The sequence below is a fragment of the Vanacampus margaritifer genome, chromosome 13, assembly GCF_051991255.1.
Source record: "Vanacampus margaritifer isolate UIUO_Vmar chromosome 13, RoL_Vmar_1.0, whole genome shotgun sequence".
Lineage (NCBI taxonomy): Eukaryota > Metazoa > Chordata > Actinopteri > Syngnathiformes > Syngnathidae > Vanacampus > Vanacampus margaritifer.
This window is the reverse complement of record NC_135444.1, coordinates 12,785,771-12,806,765: the sequence shown is the minus strand read 5'-3', so window position 1 is coordinate 12,806,765 and position 20,995 is coordinate 12,785,771. Positions and strand designations below refer to the sequence as shown.

The following is a 20,995-nucleotide window of genomic DNA, read 5'->3' as shown; positions in this document are numbered from 1 at the left end:
TTTCTATGAGTCACAATTACACACTTTTTATGATTACTTGCTATTATGAGTGGCCATGTTAGTGAGTTAATGGTAGTTTGGACAAGACTGAAGAGTGGGGAGGTAATTATTGAGGTGAAGCTATGTTCAGATCTTGCTAGCAGTCTTAACACTGCAAGCAGTTTTTTAAGCAGTGTAGAAAGGCTATTGCTTACGATTTTATAAGCTGACATAACTTTGCAGGATGCAAAGGCATAGGTGGCTCCTCCTTTTACTTCATTATTTGTTGTTGTTTTTTGTCTGACTTATGTATACAGTGTGGTATGGCTTTCTTAGTTTCACGTTATTATTTTGAAGTAGAAAATTGACCAAGCTGGTACTTTACAAAGTAGCAATATTATGTTGCACAGGATTTGAAAACCTTATTTAAAAAAAATAAAATCAGTATTACATGTACTATTTTAACCAAGGTACATATTTTAGACGAGAAATCTAACACCAAGCAAAAATGGCACCAAAAGTGCATATACTGAAATAATCACCTCAGCTTAATTCACTCTCAAATGTATTCTTATTCAATGTGAAATTTGAGCCTGTTTAGTTGGACATAAAGCTGCTACAGACAGCAAACAAAGACTTTTTCTTTTGTATGAATGAAAAGTGGATACACAGGTTAATTGTATATTCTGCTATCTAATGGAAGAGCTTTCAATTGTTCTACATTGCTGGCATATTATTTGTTGGGAATAGATGTTAAATTTTGGACCAATTAAGTGAAATATGTCGAATAATTTCCCACAGCACATTGAATGATCACTTGCTATAAAACTTTGACCATAATTTTAAATTTCCAGCAATGTGAACATCTGTGTACTTAAAATCCTGTAAAAAAACAAAAAACAAAAAACTCAATACATTCCCTATGTATGTTCAAAACACTGCATAAAAGGGGATCTTCATTTCAGAGCACTCATGAATAATTTATAATTTTCCACAAAAAAAACGAAGTCATATTTCCACTAATTACATTTTTCCTCTACAAATCCTATTAAATTCTTATACTGTAAGGACAAGCTCTCTTGAAAAAAAAAAAAAAGGGCAGTCAATTAAATGTGGTGTGTGAGCGGGCTTGTTTGAGAGACTGCACCTAATTACGAGCTCCCTGGCAGCATTGCCTGCTCACCTAATATCATCAGCGTATCTCATAAGCATCATTGGGTGTATAATGAGGCTCTGCACCTCTTGTGACATGTATACGCGTACTGGAATGGAAGGAAAATCACAAGGCAGAACATTCACATGGCTATATTCTGATTCTCCTCCTGCGCCCACAATGATCACTTGGACAAGCATCTAGCAAACCTCTTTGTGGAAGTGAATGTTAATAAAAAGAAGACCTGGATGATTCTATCACACCGCAGTCATGAATAGTTGATTAACTCTAACACGCATGGTGCAAAAATGGAAAATGTCTGAGAAATTTGAAGTGCCAGTCGGCCATAATGTATCCCACCAAGTTAATCATGCGAAATGCATCAGGTCTGGCTGACTCCAAAATAAAAGTGCATGTTAGTAAACCAACCCAGATAAAAATCACTGTTCAATTTAAAACTCTAGTCCAAGCCGTGACTGTTGGAAGTGACTAATAACAACACACCCTTGGGAGAGCCTCTGTGGTCTTACTACTTTCCCCATTTGTGCCCGTGCCATTACAATAATCCATTAACAACTGCTTGTCTCGCCGTGTTTTAATTAAGCTTCTAATTCTGGACCAACAGTACCTTCTCCTCAAGCGATGTCAATTGATCATCAGCTATAGCGAGCCACCCCCCCCCCCCTCCTCATTGTCATCTCCGCTCCGACCTCGCATCCTTCCTCTCTCCTGCTGCGACAAGAGCATCCTTGAGCCCAAGCCTCAATTGGATTCATCAATAATGGAAGACGCCGGAATCATATAGAATTCTCTAAGAACGCCGTCAGATTCCCATCGCACTCGTGTGCGTGTTTGTGCGTGTGCGTGTGAGGCTAATATGTTTCCTAATCAAGCAACTACTTTGATATCAGAAAGCTCGCCTTCTTGTTGCTCTTAAGAAGTGTGGATGGTTTACACACTATAACCACTTCATTTTATTTTTTGTCATTTTTCATACTTCGTTTTTCATACATTTTTCTCCACCAATGCCCAGATGAGTACGAAGAGCCCTGACTGCTTTACTCTGACTGCACCTATCAGCTTTTATTTTCTTAGTGTGCGAACCCTCACACTCCACAGTTTCTCTGGGGAGGGAAGGGGCGGAGTTTTTCTTACCTCATTTGACGTCATGTCTTTGTTTGTCAACTGTGGCTGTTGCTTTATGGTCGTGAACGGGCACCATGAACGGGCCTGACACAGATGCTGCAGTCACGCTTTGGGCCAGAGGTGGCAGTCACCAGTAAAAAAAGTGACAGACTTCACAAAGATCCTTTAAATTTCCGACATTTTTGGCAATTTTATGGACATATTATGGTAATTTTCTGCCTCTCTTCTTATTTTTGGGGGGACATTTCGTGGCTATTTTTGACATTTTTTCTGAACTTTTTTCTGCTATCAATTATCTGACATTTTTTGGGCAATTTTGTGGACATTTTATGGTCATTTTCTGGATTTCTTCTTTTGTTTTTGGACATTTTATGGGTACAGTATTTTTTTAATTTTTTATTAGCTGCTTTTTTTTCAACAACAAAAAAACTTTCTGACTTTTTTTGGGGGGGGGCATTTGTTTACATTTTATGGTAATTTTCAGGAGTTCTTTTGTTTTTGGATTTTATAGCTACTTTTTGAACATTGACATTTTTGGCTGTTTCATGGACATTTTATGGTAAATTTGTGCTTTTTGTGTTCCTTTTTGGACATTTTATGGTCACTTTTTGGAATTTTTTAGGTTTTTTTTTACTTTTCTTATTCTGATTTAAAAATTTGGACTCTGCTAATTTTTTAATATTTAATTATTCATTTTTTTAATCTAAATCATTCATTTAAAAATGGTTTATCTAAGAGATAAAAAATAAATATGTTTAAAAAATATACTAATTTCTACTATTTTTTTAGCAACCACAGGGAGCCACAGGAGAGGGACTAAAGAGCCATATGTGGCTCCAGAGTCGCAGGTTGCAGGGTTACATACATAGGGTGCCATATGACTCTAACTTCTGATGAGATCATGCCGCATCGACTCACCCACTGAGCACCACAATGAAGTCCATGACATTCCACCCATTCCTGAGGTAGGAGCCTTTATGGAATGCGAAGCCCAGGGCAATGATCTTTATTCCCGCCTCCAAACAGAACATCCCGATGAAGTAAGGCTCGGTCTTCTCCTATTGGGGCAAACCAATAGTGTCTTAATCAACAGTTCAATCATAAAGTGCAATCCAATGTTCATATTATTGTCTCACCAGTCTCTTTGACATTGGCGTTTTGTCCTCTTCGGGTAGGTGTTGCTCAAGAGCCAGGACGATACAGTTGGCAATGATGGTGGCGAGGATCATGTACTCAAACGGAGTGACGGGAGGAAGTTAAGGAATACAAGATAAGTGTCCAGAATGATGGCTTTACGAAGACAACTTGAATTAACCCTCTGAACCGGTTGATTTAAAAGGTCATGAAGTGTCAGGTGATACTGTCCCACTCCAGTCCTACAGGGGCAGTAATGAGCGTGGCAATGTTGTTTTTGTGTTATAGTGCTAACTCATGCTCAGTTTTAACACTGTCACCGAGGTAGTATTTTAATTAAAAATATCTGGAGCCTATCCCAGCTAACTTTGATACGAGATGCGAGTCATCTTTTCTGCTGAATTAACATGAACATGTTGCCAATTAAATTGAATATGTGAGATTTACTCACAGCTATCAGTTGTATCTGCACTTCACAAGTGGTATGAAACTACTCTCCTGCATAATAGCGCCAACAAGTTACATAATAACGATAGAGACGTAAATTGCTGTATCTTTTAATAACCATGGCTGTATTTTTCACAAGGTAATAGTTGCTACACAGCAAATTCTGTAATGTTAAATTTAGTTAAAAATCTAGTGTTAATCATTTTTTAGTTACCGGGTAACTCTACTAATAAGTTAATTTTTTACACTTTTGGAAGAGTAAATTTAACTCGGAACTAGTGAGAACTATATAAACTTAGGGAAAGTGTTAAATTTAACACTATGGGAGTTAAATTTACACTTCCAATTTTGCTGTGTAGATCAACACTACAGCACATTCAACATGGCCGCAAAGTCATTGTTTATCATACCATTCACAATCATAATTTCACAAACTAAAATGAACAGATACCAAATCACCCAAAATACAAGCAGCAACACATCTTAAGAGAAACATTTCAGTATGATTTACCAGACAATGCATTTTACTTTGTCATTTGTTTGCCTTTGTCATTTTTGTTCCTTGTCGCGCGCACTGTAGCGCTAGCTAAGCGCTAATATGCAAAATGGCGCCCACCGTTTTGCATATTGAACCTGGCTCATTCATCTAAGTCATATCTAAGAAACATGGTGACTGGGAAATTATAGAAAATTATATAAATTCTCTACATACACAAAGACAGAACTAATCAACTTAATCTATTCGCAAATGCTAAAGATTTGTAACCAGAAATGATAAACGGATGCATTATTTGGGGGGAAATTCAAGTAATTTATTTCATGAAAACCTGACTGTGGATGATTTGAACGACGTCATTTGAATACTCAAATTTTGGCATTTTTGACTGTGCTTTGTGCGTCTTCTATTACAAATCGATTACGTTTCTGGAGAAAGGTGATTATTTAAATGTATTTGCTTGCTTTGCTGCCCAATGAAAACGATAAGTGCACAGAAAGAAACATAACTGTTCAATACAATACTTTTTGTCAATATTGGCTGTCATTAATTCATGTGTGCACTGTGCAGGGGTACCTAATATTGTGGGCAATGAGAGGACGAGACCTGGTCAATCTTTGAGTTTCATACCACACTTCACGCCCCCCAATTATTCCTTGCTCCCTACAGAAACTGACTACTAATTTAGTCAATCACATTGGCACTGCTAAGCTAGAGACAGTGAGGCTATTACTGTTTCTCTGTATAACATATACAAAGAAAACGAACCAACCTTGTTATAAACCCATTCAGACTGACACCTTATCTCGACTGCAACCGCATTGAAATAGTGTCCCTCAGACTTCACACTGTGCAGAGGCAGAAGGATGAAGCAAGGCAGCACCAAAGAGATAATAGGGTGAGAAAGACAGATGAGAAAGTGATCGAGATGGAGGAGACAGGCTGATGCTTACGAAACAAGAGGGTGAGGAGGAGGAGGAGGAGGAGGATTGGGAGGCAATGACACCAAATTAGGCTGACACCGGACAGATCGGCAGCGCGCGGCTGTTGATACCCAGTGGGGTTACTCTGGGGCATGTGAGTTATGAGAGGCTGAACAAAAAGAGCAAATACTAATGTTAACACCCACCAGCTCTAACTTGAACCTGGGCCGTGCTGCAAAGTAGCCCAGCGGGTTGCTACACACTTGTGAGGCCATCAGCAAGCAGCAGACAAGAAAATGTCTTAATGACATAATAGCTGCATCAGCATGAGGTGCTGCCTTCTTCCTTATTGTATTTTTTTTTAAAATATATATATATATCTCATGCTGGTAAGATAAATGCTGCCTCCATGTCCTTAAACAGCGGTCAACAGGAGGGAAGAAGATGTAATGGAGGGAGGAAGTAAGGCAGAAAAACAAGGTGGAAGGGGGTATCCACGGCAACAGGTTTCTCTTGGCGCCAAAAGTCAATGCTTGGTGGTTACTGGGGCAGCCTCTAATCTTGCGCTTGGGATTAAAAAAAAAACAAAAAAACAATCAAAGAGAGTAGATTCCGATACTGTGAAATTAACACCGAAGGCCTTTCAAAAGTAGATGAGTGAGGCAAATAAATCCTTTTGTGACCACTTTTTTGCCTGTTTGCTTTTTTGATCTGCACCTGATCCTTCAACTTAATAACAGCAAAATCGGCACTGTTCATTCAACACCTACAGACAGCACTACAACACTTTTGAAAGTAAAAAAAAAAAATTACACTGAGATAGAGTTAAAACAACACTGATGATAGTCACTGGTCAGTGTTGATTTTACACTACACTAGTTGTACAAATATTACACCAAGTTACTTTTTAACACTCAAAATGAGTTGCTCTCATTAACACTAGAAATGTTAATATTAACAAAATATTTAAACAACAATATTTAAACGATGTATTTCAAATCAGGGTGTCAGTTTGTGGAACAATCTGGTTTATGAAACTAAATCATCTCAGTCCATTGATATTTTTTAAAATTGTATAAAAGCTCAATTACTGGGAAAGTATAAATAGCGCAAAGCAATGCTCTTGAATCATTTTGTTTGTTACCAAATAGCTTCTTGACTGCTTAATATAATTTATTTTGTGTTGACTATTAATATATATATTTTTTTCATTTTGATTTGATTTGATTGATTTATTTATTGATCAGGGGCAGATACGACAAGTTTCCCTTCTTTCTGTCCCCTTGCATTTCTTTTTTTTAAAGAATGAAATAAAAATTTTGAATTTAATTTTGAATTGAATTTAACTCCCACACACTGTACAATATAATTACATTCTATAATGAAAAAAAAAAATTAATCAGTGATGGGTCCATGAAGTACTGCCTCCATGATGGAAAATACAATCCATGCTGACTTTGTGAGGGCTCGCAGGTTGTAGCCTTTCTTTTTAGGTTCGGGGCTTAAAATGCAGCCACCAGTAGCTCCTCTGTTAATCGTCATGGTAACAAAATTCTCAGCATTGGTCCAGCGGTATATTGGGCAAAAACGAGAAATGGATCACTAGCATCAACAAGGGAACATAATAAATTCTTTGATCCTTGAGGCATTTTGACAAAAGCGTCGCACAGACTTCTTAGTAACAATTTGAAACTGTTTAAAATTGTGAATAAAACGAAAACACTTATATTAAAGTAACAGAGACTCAACAAGAGTCTGTAAACGAATCACTCCGGTCCTCCCTGAGTGCTGCGCTCTCACGCCTCGTGCAGATTCATCAGTCAAGCGATCCTCTGAGTCGCAATGACGCTCGCGCCGTGCTGCAATTCCTCAAAACACGCATGTAAAAATAGACACAGAGACGGGCTGCCATGCCGTGTGCGACCGCCGATATGCTCACGCTCCACTTCGCATCCACACACTGAAGGTGAAATTGGAGAAGGAATTGCTGGCTGCTGAGCCTCACTTAATGGAATCATTGAAAAATGAAAGAGGCGGACAACACCTTTCGGATAATTATAGTAAAGCTGAGCTATTGAAAAAGTGTGACATTAAGAACGTTTGCAACTTAAACGACGTAGCGTTAGCTATATTTGACACAGTCATCCCCTCCGACGCGTCACCTTCACACTTCAGCAGGTTGCTTCCCGAGAATCCATTTTGAAGATAAATGCAGTCAGCCATCAGTCAGACAAAGTCAACTCTTAGGTAACTTTTGGCCAAGAAAAAATGGGAAATGGCCTTTGGTAACATGAACATGGACCTTTGAATTGCTCTGATATAGACCCAAATATATTTAGATTTTTGCCATAGGAATAAATGGAAATAGAAACAAGTAATCCCACTTTGGGTGTCCTTATCTCCCCATTAACCCAAGATGGGAGCAGGTCTTTGAAAAGAAGCAAGCACAGAGCTCCTAATAATTACAATTCGTATTTTTAATGTGTTTTGTTTGTTGCGTTTTATGCTGGTCCTTCAAAATATTGCTCAAGTCTTGTGCAATGTGTGATGGGTAGCCTACTTTCCCCGAAATCTTCAGAGGTTCCACAGCATACTTTGATGGGAAGAAACCAACGGCAAGCTGTTAGAAGACAACATGCCCATTTGTATTACATTAAACCCACCTCCATCGCGGGTTCCGATTTTGCGGTCATGCTATGTAGCAGATTTTCTCGGTACAGTTTATAACCATTTTGTTTCGGCCTCCTCTGTTAATCGTAACTCCACTGTCGACCACTAGATGGCAGCACACTATTTTGTTTGACACTAAAGAAGAAGAAGCAGGATTCTGTCTTTAATCTCAGAATTCTGACTTTAAAGTGAGAGTTCTGCCTTTAATCTCAGAATTCTGACGTTATTCTCAGAATAACTGAGAACAAAGTCCGACTTCTGACTTTATTAGTGCTACTATTTTTCTCACTTTTAAGTGAGAATTCTGACTTTAAAGTCAGAATTCTGAGATTAAAGTTAGAACCCTGCCAAACTTGTTTTCCCTCTCTTCACTGGCCCTAATCCTCTTCTGTACATTTCAGATCAGATTTTGCTGAAAATTATTGAATCATTGAGTGTATTCCAGAATCTTTTTATATAAAATTGAATGATCATGGGTTGTAGCTAAACCTAACACACTTAAATATTTAATGTAATGACTTTATATAAAAGTATAGACATGGCACCACATCTGTTGTGTTAGTAGGATGTGATGTGACAGGATTCACCTTTTATTTTGGCTTTGGAAGTTTTATAGTATTTCACATTATACTGTATTTTCACATGAGAAAACATTGTGTTAACCTTTCTGTTAAGTAAACAAAATATGACATAATCCTTTAAATGGAACATTTTAAAACAGAGCAAACCTACTCTACTTAGTACATTCACAAAAAAATAATGAAATTAATCAATCGAAATATCAATTATTTAAAGGTGTAGCCTCTCAATGGGGGCACTTCCTACTCCAGTGAGGCCCAGGAGGGATCAAAAAAGAGGAGCAGCTGTCAGTCTTCCCTCAGCCTTCAACGTGAAATTCATCCCGGGTGTTTGGTTAATGCTACTTCCTCTCCACATTACCACAAAACTCAGACAGATAAGTCGCCATGTACCAGCCCTTGCACACAGACATGCTTGTGTAAAAATACATCAAGCAATCTAATCATGTTCATTGAGCACTCCTAATAAAAAAAAAAATCCTCTCACGGGGAGGCGAGTGATGCTCGACTGAACACACAGTTGACCTTTAGGAGATTTACTGCAGGGACTGCTGCACGTGTGTGTTAACCATGTACATTTTGACAGGTGACTTCAACTTCCAGTTGAACCAATTATAGTATGACATCTGCTTTCTTGTAATAGGTGGCATATGCACGAGGAAGATATCTAAAGATCTTACCCATTAATTTAAAGCGTGTATATGTATGTAACTTTGAAAGCAAGCTAACACGTTTTTTTTTATATTATAGGGGCCAAAATATTATCACGAAGCTCGTTTTCAGGTTTTCAAGATGGAGTATGGGTAAGATGGGTGCAAAATGCTGTACTGCAAAAGAAGGCCTAACCTCTGTAATGGTTCGTAAGCGCATGAGAAGGGAAGTACAAAAAGTAAGTTGACTCAAATTCACAGCAGTAAGATTGTTGCATAAACGATTCACAAAAAGAGTGACATTTCCGGATGACCCTAAAATGCAATTACAGATGAACTTAGTCTGACCTATATGTGAGGCTAAAAAGACTCCATAGTTTACCCCCCAAAAAAATGGATTTATGTAAAGTGAAGTCTAGTAAGATTTATTTATTTTTTAAATATAAAAAGTATTTGTGTTAAGTGATTTTACTAATTTATTTTCTACTTAAGTGACATTTAATCTAACTAAGTTACTTTTAAAACCAAGTATTTGGTAAAAAAAAAAAATAAATAATTAAATCAAAAACCTTTTTTTTTATTATTTTTTTATTTTTTTTTATTTATTTATTAATTTTTTTATTTATATTTTTAAAGTACCTGGCAACATGGTTTGTGGCTAAAAAGGGATGTGTGGAGAGTCTATAATATCCAATATTATACCAATACAATACCGAATATAATATATATATAATATATAATATACGGTGCCTTACGAAAGTGTTAGCACCCCTCGAACTTTCTGACCTCACGTTTCGGAGCATAAAGATAAAAGTGGGGATTTTTATTTCTTTTTGGGGAGGAAACAAATGTGAAATGAAATGAAATTTGCAAGTTTTAAACTTTTTTTGTACACCACAGATACAGAGAGACTGGTAGAGTTACAGAAAGGCTACATTTATTGGTTGATTCCTGGACTTAAGGTTAATTGTAAAAATTTCCCTCAAAAAACAACAATCCCACTTTTAGTTTTCCTAATTTCCTTTGCTTAGCTAAACTTTCAGTGACTCCTAAACATTTAGTCAAAGAATATATAATGTTACTGTATGTGTGACTTGATTTAAATGACGGGGTGCGCATTCAGTTTAGCATCTCCGGGACAATTTCTGTGCCTTCACGTTGATTCACTGACCAGAGCACACCAACATTCAAGCATCTCCCCTCCATAAAATGTATTAGCTAACCATATAATCCAGTGAGTGACGACTTGTTGCAATGGTATATGACACAGTGATCAGATATCCTTACATATAATTCTTCTTAATATCTGTTCATCCTCCGCAGGAGAGCTCATTAGATGTAATAGGACACTCCCTCCCAAACAGCACATTAACCTGCTTCCTGTCACTCCAGCGTACATAACACTTTGATTTAAAGCCAATCGTATAGTGATCAAGGTGCAAATACTGCCATTGGTTTATAAAACAATAGCAAGATTTCAACATTGCCTGTTGATTAGATCTCATTCTGACTTTATTTTTAATAACGCCAATGAATGGACAAATGCAAAGGAAACAACAATGGATGACGCTTCACAATAGACTGCTTTCTCTCTCTCTCTCTCTCTCTCTCTCTCTCTCTCTCTCTCTTTTTATTTTTTTTAATCCAGTAGCAGACGATCCAGTTATTCACAAGAGTGCTGTATTGAGCGCAACAATAGCATAGAAAAGGCCACACCTGGCATGGACACCTGGTGAGCGGGACCACAAACGCACGCGCACACGCACACACACACACACACACACGCATGCACCAACGTCTATTAGCAAGTGATCGCAGATGGAATAATAAAGTTGCTTCATTGGTTGTAAAAAGTAGTAAATTAGAGTAGATTAATTTCCCAGCCAATGTGAGTCCAAGACTTGAAATATGAAAAACAACAACAACAAAACAGGCTGGTTATTTTTTCAGTACACAGTTTTTATGCCATATGACCTTATAAGGTCATATGACATCAAAACTGTGCCCCAAAAAATCTTGTGAGTGACTCAATGAGTAACCAACCGGTACAGGCAGTTCCCCACCTCTTGCCCATAGTAAGCTGATAGCTTTGTTGTTTTCCGTGGATGTGAGCTTGACATTCTGATTTTGATGTGTTCACCTTAAGTTTACCTCCTAGACTGACACCACCTACTGTACACCACTGCAAACTGCAACCACAATGATACACATATTTCTATATTAGTATATCTCTTAAACTATCATGTTTAAAAATCATGTTTGACAAGTCAGATTTTTTTGTTCCAAGCGGATCATACCACAGCATGCAGTGTACCTAATAAAGTGTCTTGTGTGATAGGAGTGCTCGTGCATGCTATCCATGGGTGTTTCTAGCCTATTTGGGGGCCTACATTGAATCACAGCATCAATACAATGTAGATTTTTTATTATTATTAATTTATTCTGTATGTAAAATGTATTTATTTACGTTTTAAAACAAGCTGTAAAAAAAAAAAAACCTGTGTAACCTACTGTGCTTGGCTGAAATGTAATATTTTAACAAGAAAAATACAGCAACCCACCCCACTTAAAACCAGGATATGTGGGTTTTCCTCATGAGCATGTGTTAATTTTAAAGCCAAAGTGCTACTTAATTAACAAGTTTCACATTACTGTATAACTCCTATTAGGACACAGAGAGAGGGACGGGTACGATTGCGTTAAAATGTACAATAAAGTGAAATGTTTTTGCCTGGTCGGGGGTTCAGCACCCTTAAATCTCTGTTTTTAGAATCGCCCTTGAATTGCTATCCGTGGTGCTGAATTTTACGCGTTGCTTGTGTCATCTCTTGGGAACAGTTTGTCTAAGATTAACATCTCAGTAAAATCTCGCACTCATAGCAATATTACAAGTGTGATTATTTGGTTCAAGTGGATCCCATCAGAAACATGTTTGGACAGCATCATGCGCAGCTTGTTCAAAAAAAAAAAGGATATGGCCACTCAGTGATTTTCTTGGCGTACTTGCGGACCTCGTTGTCCTCCCCGAGGATGAAGAGAGACCTGTTGACGGTGAAGCAGTTCTCCCGGACCGGGATTCGGTTGTACAAGGCCATGGCGCGGGCACGCTGCGCTTTGGTCATCTTGAAGGCTGCGGGGGAGACGCCACCTGTGGACGCCGCCGCTCCGTCGCGGCTCCTGTTGCGCTCCGAGCCGCCGTCGCCGGTGCTCAACAAGACCGGAACGTCGTCCCCGAAGCGGGCCATTCTGTCCAGGCAACAAAAGAAAAATAGAAATAAAAGAAGAAGCGGGCAACGGTGGGTGATGAGAAATCGAGGTGGTTAAAAAAGGGCGCGGTGCTGCGTTCGATTGCTTCCGGTGACCAATCAGTCCGTCATTAGTTTTTGCTTAGAAAAACACATGAAAGCATGTTCAGCTTTGTCTTTTCGCGTGGTCGAGGGGGGAAAAAAGCAGTTGACCACCACTCTGTGCGTAAAACCAAAACGTATCCTCCAAAATCCACACACACCCTCAAAATCCGCACGGAGCTGCAACAGGTCACGTCAATTGAAATAATCCAGCATTCATAGTTAGAGCTTCATTCCTGGCTGGAAGAGAAATAAACTTTGCCATTGCTCCCTCAAAACAAGAGAGCCGAATTGCAGTGTGAGGGAGAAGCTTGCACCTCTCCTCCACTCTTTCCGCACACAAAAATCAGGAGACGGGACCTGCACGACGTGTCTTCATGCAAATATGTCACGCCCCCTTCCCTGGTCAAAATCCAATTTGGTCTAGCAATGAATATGCAAACAAGTTCTACATCAAATCCAAAGGGATAAGAAATCATTGGATGGTGCATAGCAGGGAATCAATCGGCGCTTATTATTTACACAACAATGTGAAGGACAACTTCAAGTGCGTGTCTAATTATAGTGTTCATACAGGAGCACGGATATGTTGGTAGAAGGTTGTTTTCACTCGATTATAAAGTTATTCCATTAGTTCCATGAAACTTATTATTTCTCAAATGACACTTCCCAATTACAATGAAGTGAAACGCAATTAATCTATACCAGCCTCCTAAAACAAAATCAGAAAGAAAAATTGTAAAATATATATATATATATATTTTAAACAACAATGTTAAAATGTGGTCTCTTTTATTTTTTACTATCATTATTACCTTTTTTTTTGGCAGTTAGCTAATTAGCTTAATGGTGCATTAGCACCACCAACTAATATTATTCATCTACTAAAATGAATCCAATCTGAGCTATGGGTGACCGGATGTTGTGAAATTTGCTGCCCCATCTAGTGGTGTGGGTCTGAAATACAAGCAACGGCTCATATCTTTAAAAAAAAAAACATTGACGTCAAGGCACTCGTATCTCAAGGCAGAACCATATGCTATCCATCCATAAATTCCTGAAAATGTATGTGAACGCTACGGGACAATTTATTAGGTACGCTTGTAACCAGTGCAAAAGGTGCATCACAGACATCATCATCATCATTATCATAATAATCCTAATAGTAATAAATTGGACGTATACAGCACGGTTCCAGGACACCCAAGGATGCTTTACAGATCAGAACAAAACAAAGTTTTTCCACAACAAATTCTTCCTTTTGCTGAAAAACTGTTGTGCTCATTCTGAAATGCCCTAAGATGGCACAATATGGTGCCAAACTGCTATCTGAATAGGAAAGTAGTACATTTTGTCTAAGGAAGTATGTTATAGTGGCAGATCCTAACTTTGTACGGTTCTAGGATCACAAGTTAATGGTAGAAACTGTATTAAACTATAGACTAGTGATTCCCAACCATAGTAACATAGCACACGCCCTCATTTTTTATGAAAACCTAAGCTTAGTAAACTCCTGTATTTTAATGTTAGTCATTAAGATGCTACTTGTAGAGTCAAGTATTTTTGGGGTACATGGTGTAAAAAGAGAACCACTGACTATCCTTTATATAGAACCTGCAGCTAAAAATAATCCTCATTGGCACCTTATTAAAATCAGACTCTTGTGCGTCACCACAACGGTGTGTGTTTGTGTGAGGCCTCTTCCTCATTAGCGCACCAACATTAAAAATAGAGTACGACTTTTTCCTCGCGGTTCGATGAGAGGATCATCATCTCCAACAGGTTACGAGTGTAATTGAAACGAGAGTAAATGATGGCACTACATTGTCCTCATGTCGGGCTGAGAGTCACCGTTTTTATGGCTGAAAGGTGAAGAGGTTATTATGGTAATTAGGTGTTGCCAGCGGATGATTAGGGAGTAAGGATGATGTCGACTTCCTGGTGAAAAAGGCATTGAGACAAGTATTTGCAGCCTGGAATGCACATGATGGTTGGAGTCTCTATTTTTTCCCACTTGCTCGAACATGGTTATATATATATATATATATATATATATATATATATATATATATATATATATATATATATATATATATATATATATATATATATATAGTTGAATGTGACTTCAGTGTATTTAACCCGTTGTGTCATACAATATGGAGGCAAAAATGTGAAAAGCAAGTTGTTTAACTCATTCACTCCCAGCCATTTTCACTGAAGCAATCCCGGCTGTTTCACTGGATTTTGACTAATTTTGCAAGCCCCACAGAATATTGTGTTCTATTGCTATAAAAACATGGAACCTCGCAAAAGAAAGATTAGAGTCTCTACTTTCATCAGGGAAAAAAGTATATTTTTATCTGTTTCTGTTTTGCAGCAATTAGCATTAGATATAACTATTTAGTATATACTATATATATATATATATATATATATATATATATATATATATATATATATATATAAAACTATATTTAGTTAAGTTTCGTCATTAATCACAAATCAAAGTGGGGAAATGAGCTTTTCTCAACATGGCCATGGTTGATCTCTCTTGCTCTGCTGCCACCTGCTGGACGTTTTTGTAATAACTACCATTTCCTCACTCGTTCTCTGCAATTGAGAGGCTGCATCAAAGCATTTAGAAAAATAAAATAAAATTAACGTATAAATACTTGTTTGGGACACTTAAAACATTGACACATGAGGTGACTGTGATGAGTAGGTGTCATCAATAAAATATACATACAGTCTCCACACTAATAACCCAAAGAAGAAGAAAAAAAGGTTACCAGGGTGACCATGTTGCATGTTTGACAGCAGGCTGACAGCATCTTCTCTGGTAACAGGACTTAGTGGCACATAGCACTGAGATGCAAAGATTTCCATCCAAAAATAGAACGCGAGAACGCACATATATACCTGGCAGACTCTTGTCTGAAATCTGGTCATTATCGTTGTTTCTGCCTTACGAAATCAGCCGCTGACTCATGAGAGCAACAGTCAGGAGACAATGCGGCAACTCAAATGTAAAGGGAGAAAAACGGAGCGTATGGTCGACGTTTCAATAAAACTCCAACAAGAAAAAAGGACACACCACTTTGAAATAACTTTAATATTAATATAAGGGAGTTTTATTTTCATTTGGTTATCTTTGCTGGTAATGAGAAAAAGTGCCATGTATGCGTAAAAAAAGAAAGAAAAAAGGAACTTGTTGCAACAATTGCACAGTAATAAATGAACTATGTTCGTCATCGTGTTTTGCCAAATGGGTCGTTTCGTACTACCCCCCTCCCCCACACACAAAAAAGAAAAGAAAAATATAATAAAATACAATAAAAAATAAATGAAATTGGGTGGTTTTGTACTTTTGTATAATAATAATAATAATAATATTCATAATAATAATAATAATAATAATAATATAACCCAAGTTTATGTGTTGACACAATTTTGTATTAACCCCTTTTTGACCCAATTTGGGTTATTTTTGCTATTAAAGAAACTGAAGGTCTTTTCACTTAACTCATTCACTGCCATTGACAGATATAGACGTCAAAAAATAATTTTAACTATTTCTTTTAGTTTAACATTTTTCCCCACTTTTGTTCACAATAGTATGAAAACCTCGAATTGTTTTATTGTACATTTAAACCGATATAAAATTTCTGATTAATCGTGAGTTAACTAGTAAAGTCATGCGATTAATTACAATAAAAAAATTAATCGCCTCTTGCCCCTAATTTTTAATAATCTTTTTTTTTTTTTAATGAATTTATGGCAGTGAGTTAATTAAACAAACATGATGAGGATTTTAAACTAAGATGTGATGTCATTATGGCTTATTTTATTATTTGTTGTGTATAAGTATGTCATTGTTGATCATTTATGTTTTTATGATGTAGTGCTGAAGGCAAGGAAGCTGCTGAAATAAGTTTCATTGTGTACACAATGACAAATAAAGTTCTATTCAAACAAGGACTATATTTGTGTGTGTTTGTGTGCTGCCATCGCTTGTCGACACATTTTCATCTGCGTGGCGGAGGCTCTTGATGACAAGCATGGATGAGGATTAGAACGTGCAGGTAAGAAGGGAATTTAGTTACAGTGTTTTTTATGAATCTAATTTTTCAAATGAACTTATTGTATGTAAAAGAGCATGAGTAAAAAAAAAAATGAAATAATTGGTTAACGCACAAGTGGGCATTCCACATGGATGTTTCGAAGCAGTATGTAACAAAGTATTTTATATATTTGAAATACATTAATAATTTTTTTTTGTTTTTTTACCTGACCTGGCTCATCTGTCCATTTTTAAACAAATAATGCCCCCTGAGCACAGATGTTAGCTCACCCCTGCATCCGATTGTGTCTTTCAAATGCTTTGACCTCATGACTGATGATTTCTTGCTTGATTTAAACTTGGTCAGTTAAAAAAAAAAAAGGCATTTTTAGCTACATCTACGCAGAAAAGTTGTTTTCAGCTTCACATTGTTTATATGACCTGTCACTGTCAAAATAGTTTCCATAGCAACGGCATGGCGGAAAAGCGCAAAGTATGTACCCAAGTTCCACAAATTAATATATGGCTCTACAAAGTATCTTGGATGCTTGAAGATACACAACATTAACGTATTCATTCTTTAATGTAGCTTTATCTAACAAATTATCAATAAATTCCAATGCTTCCTTAAATATTTAATCAGTGAATCCTTACACGGAATATTCATCAAATATTGCTTTCACTTATTGCGAGCTCCAGCTCTCCTTGTCAGCATCTCTCCAAAGAATACACATTCCAATTCAAGCACCATAGTTGCAGTTATAAAGTAGAATGAAAATTGTGATACATTATTGAACTGAAATATCATTTTACATACAGATATAGATACTCAAAATCCCCCCAAATGTTTGGAAGGCGTTATGAGTTTTTTTTTTTTTTTTTTTCTAATATTAACAATCTCATTAATTATTGTTTTTCTGTTTTTCAGATTTATTTTCTATTTGTGTGAATACTTACAGTTTTTGTTTTTTTCTGTTTTGGGAAAAAAATATTTTGCTTTTGTTAATATTAAAAAAATAAAATAAACTATATTCAGAAGAACAGGAAAAAATATTTCCAAAAACATGAAAAGAAAAATATTCAGAAAAAGGGGGAACAAAAAAGGAAATTATTCAAAAACAGAGGAAATTATTATATAGAAAAATATAAATATTCAGAAAAAAATACACCAAAAATTGAAAAGCAGAAACAAAAGAAAAAATACATATTTTTTAAATCCCCCCCCCCACCCCCCAAAAAATGTCAACAAAAAAAAGAGATGTATTTTTCAAGGGAATGCAATACCTTTCCGTAGTATTGAATTACTTCTTTGTAGTCAATAAAACTATATTAAAAAGGGGAAAATGTCATCTACTGAAACTAGCTTCCTATGTTTATTACGGCATAATATATTTCTAATGTTTATCCTCCACAACCCCATAATATCGTTATTTGGCTGAATGTTTCCCTGCAATTAAAAGTTCCCCAAAAACTTGTCCAGAATTGGGCATTGACGTGCCAAAGCTTGTCCAAACACAGGAGTACTGCCGAGGACAAAGGCAGACCTATTGATGTGGCCGCATGAAGGGGCTGAGGGTGGAGCACTTGACTATATTTAGCTTAATTGAGATGGTAATCGTAAGGGCATGAGAGAACCTTGCAAGTGCAGCTTTGCGTAAAAGTGGCTACGTCATCGAGGGATTCTAGAGTTACAACAATTACGTGTTTGGCTTCATTTATTTTTACAATTGCACAAGACATTTTATTATTATTCATTTCCTTGTTATTTCCCCTTTTTTTCTAGCCACCCCACAACCCTGCTTCCAACTGTTGTCTTGGTCTTCCATGTTTCCTAGCAACACAACTGACATGCCCTCTATTCCAGCCCCGTGAATCTGCTGCCGTAACACTACATTATAATGAAACAACCTACAGTATATACGATGCCCACGGGATGAAGAATAACGGCCTTTCTACAAGTATGACGTTAAACCGCTTTTTACCACACTGCATGCTCAGAGGGCAGTTGGTTAATGAATGCAAACAAACCATGTTGGATGCTCAATTTATTGAGGTATCTTCTGTGGGGGGGGGGGGGGGATGCACATTTATGAGGTACTTAGTAATGCTGTGCTACACTTTAACCACATTTAGCTATGTCACAGGCTAATTCCAAAAATAAGTTTAAAAAATAAATAAAAAAACGATTACACTTTACCTTCATTTTGTAGAAAGCATTCAGATGAGAGGCATCAGGCAAAGGAAATGGCATGCCTCCCTCTAGTGGCAAAAGGCAACGCTACATTTATATGAGTTAAATTATTCCAGTATTTGAGTGAGGTTCAACCTAAAAAAAATAATACAATTGAAAAAACATTAAAAACTAAATAATAAGTAGATTTTAAAATTACTATATTTCAATTTAATTGAATAGGGTATATTCACAAACTTTCATGATTGTAGAAAAATGGTTACAGCTTGAATTATATCAGACACCAATGGAAGTGTTTCTAAAGCACATATTGCATGATAAATACAAACAAATATACAATTTATATTTGCATATGAGGAGCTTGAAGACGAATATACAAAATGCTTAACCTCTCACAAGTATTGCACCAGCAACTGAAGTGAAAAATAACAATATGAATGAAACAATATTAATCTTGTACAACTGCACCAACAAAATAAATCAATAGATGTTTGTGCTAACTGCCTGTGTTTAGCTTTAATACAGTTCTTTTTTATTTCATTTTAACTTTTTTTTTTAAATTCAGTCCTTTATTAAAACAAGTCTCTTAATTTTTTGTTGTTAAATTTTTTAGAGCAGGTTTGTTAGTTTTCATTAGTTTTTTCTTTCTTTTCTTAAGATAAAAAAAATTTAAAAAAGGGGGGGGGGGGGGGTTGGGTCAACTTGCCCTAAAAAAATGTTTAAAAAAAATAAAGTTTTCTATTGTGGAATGCGTGAAATGTCATTGTGGAGTCATCCTCAAAGATCAGTGAATGTTATTTGAAAAATAGTTTTTTATTTGATTTTGAAAATTCATTTTGTTTTTGAAAACGTGAGTTTGAAAATACCCTTTTAAACTCAAGTTAATGAAAATCCACTTGAGGTCAATCATGTCCCAGGAACGTTAATTCACTGGCCTCAGCATCAAAAGCGTCAATCACACCGCTGAGGAGCAGATGTCATACAAGGACGTCAGAGACCGATTTGCAGCAAGGACACTTCTGAAACAATTTAACAAACTAATCTTGAACATAAAAGAAAGCAAACACACTGGGACGCAAAGCCAAAATGATTCTTTGTATGTGGGTTGGTGGCGGGGTGGGGCGCATTATCATGTGATGACAGTGACGTGATCCATCCCCAAGAGGATTTTTTTTCAATTGATCCCTCTCTGTTACATCAATGCCTAACTGGGAGTTCACATTAAATATACTGACGGGACCTTCAAATGTTATAATCAGGCACCAGCATGACTGATCATGAATGGGCTGTGCATTACATCAACAGTTCCCATTGGCGCCAGTAGGGGTCACAACAAAGTCAATAAAGTCCTACGTTGGATATTTATGAGAATGGAGTTTGCTTACCAAGCACCTCCATGTCGTTTGTCAAAACTGCCCTCCTCTAAAAGGAACATAAGTCAGGCTGTTGCAATATTTGGACTCCTTCTGGTTAGGACTGCGAGTGATGAATAGCACTGAACTTGGACACACACGCGCGCACTCACTGTAGGATATGTCTCTGGAGTTCTGTGTATTAGTCAGGAGGCAAGTTTAATACTGTATGTGGATGCTGATGCTGACCACACACACAAAATCTACGTAAACGTAATGTGAAGCAAAGCCCATGCAAGCATCTAAAAGGAATCCTGTCACACTACAAAGCACCAATGAGCTAACAGCGTTACACTGACAGCAGTGCAAGGCTTTGATATTGAAATGTAACCGGTATGAAAGAAGTGTAGACTCTTTCACAGGCCTGCTCACATTCAAAGCTAAAAGCATTAGGACACCACACCACATTATGTGGCGTGTTCTATTCTAGTTTAAATGGAATATCAATACACAAGCACAGGAGCTCGGTGATGTGCTAATAGAGTACAGTAACTGTAGCCACTGTTAGCCATTTTTGCACTAGCATGTTATTTAGGCTAGTATGCTAGCTCTGACTTCATGTGAAGGTGATTTGTTTCTGTTGAATAATGACTGACATCTGTTTCTAATATCTAGTTACGTTCATCCAAAGAACGAGAAGCAGAATATTTAAAACAGTACAAAATAATACTTTCTCTCAAAACTGAGCACTAGCATGTCGGTGTACAACTACAAAAATTGAAATCCAGATTTGCTATATTATTCCAGAACCCAAATTAATTTTGGTGTGTAATACGATTTATCGTTTCCTCTCAGATTGCTCAAAG

General features: G+C 36.9%; 1 protein-coding gene across 7 annotated transcripts in view; it reads right to left on the bottom strand.

Moving 5' to 3' along the window:
* The window catches only part of cacna1ea (calcium channel, voltage-dependent, R type, alpha 1E subunit a), a 109,293-nt gene that overhangs the window by 65,280 nt on the left and 23,018 nt on the right, over positions 1–20,995 (bottom strand). For all 7 annotated transcript variants that reach the window (XR_013296350.1, XR_013296349.1, XM_077583181.1 and 4 more), the window contains exons 3-5: positions 12,154–12,422; positions 3,415–3,521; positions 3,197–3,336 (exon numbers count right to left, since the gene is read on the bottom strand). Coding sequence is in view for 5 of the 7 variants with exons in the window: in XM_077583181.1 (XP_077439307.1) it covers positions 3,197–3,336; positions 3,415–3,521; positions 12,154–12,422 (516 nt within the window). In the remaining 2 variants the exon portion in view is untranslated. The remainder of the gene's footprint in view (positions 1–3,196; positions 3,337–3,414; positions 3,522–12,153; positions 12,423–20,995) is intronic.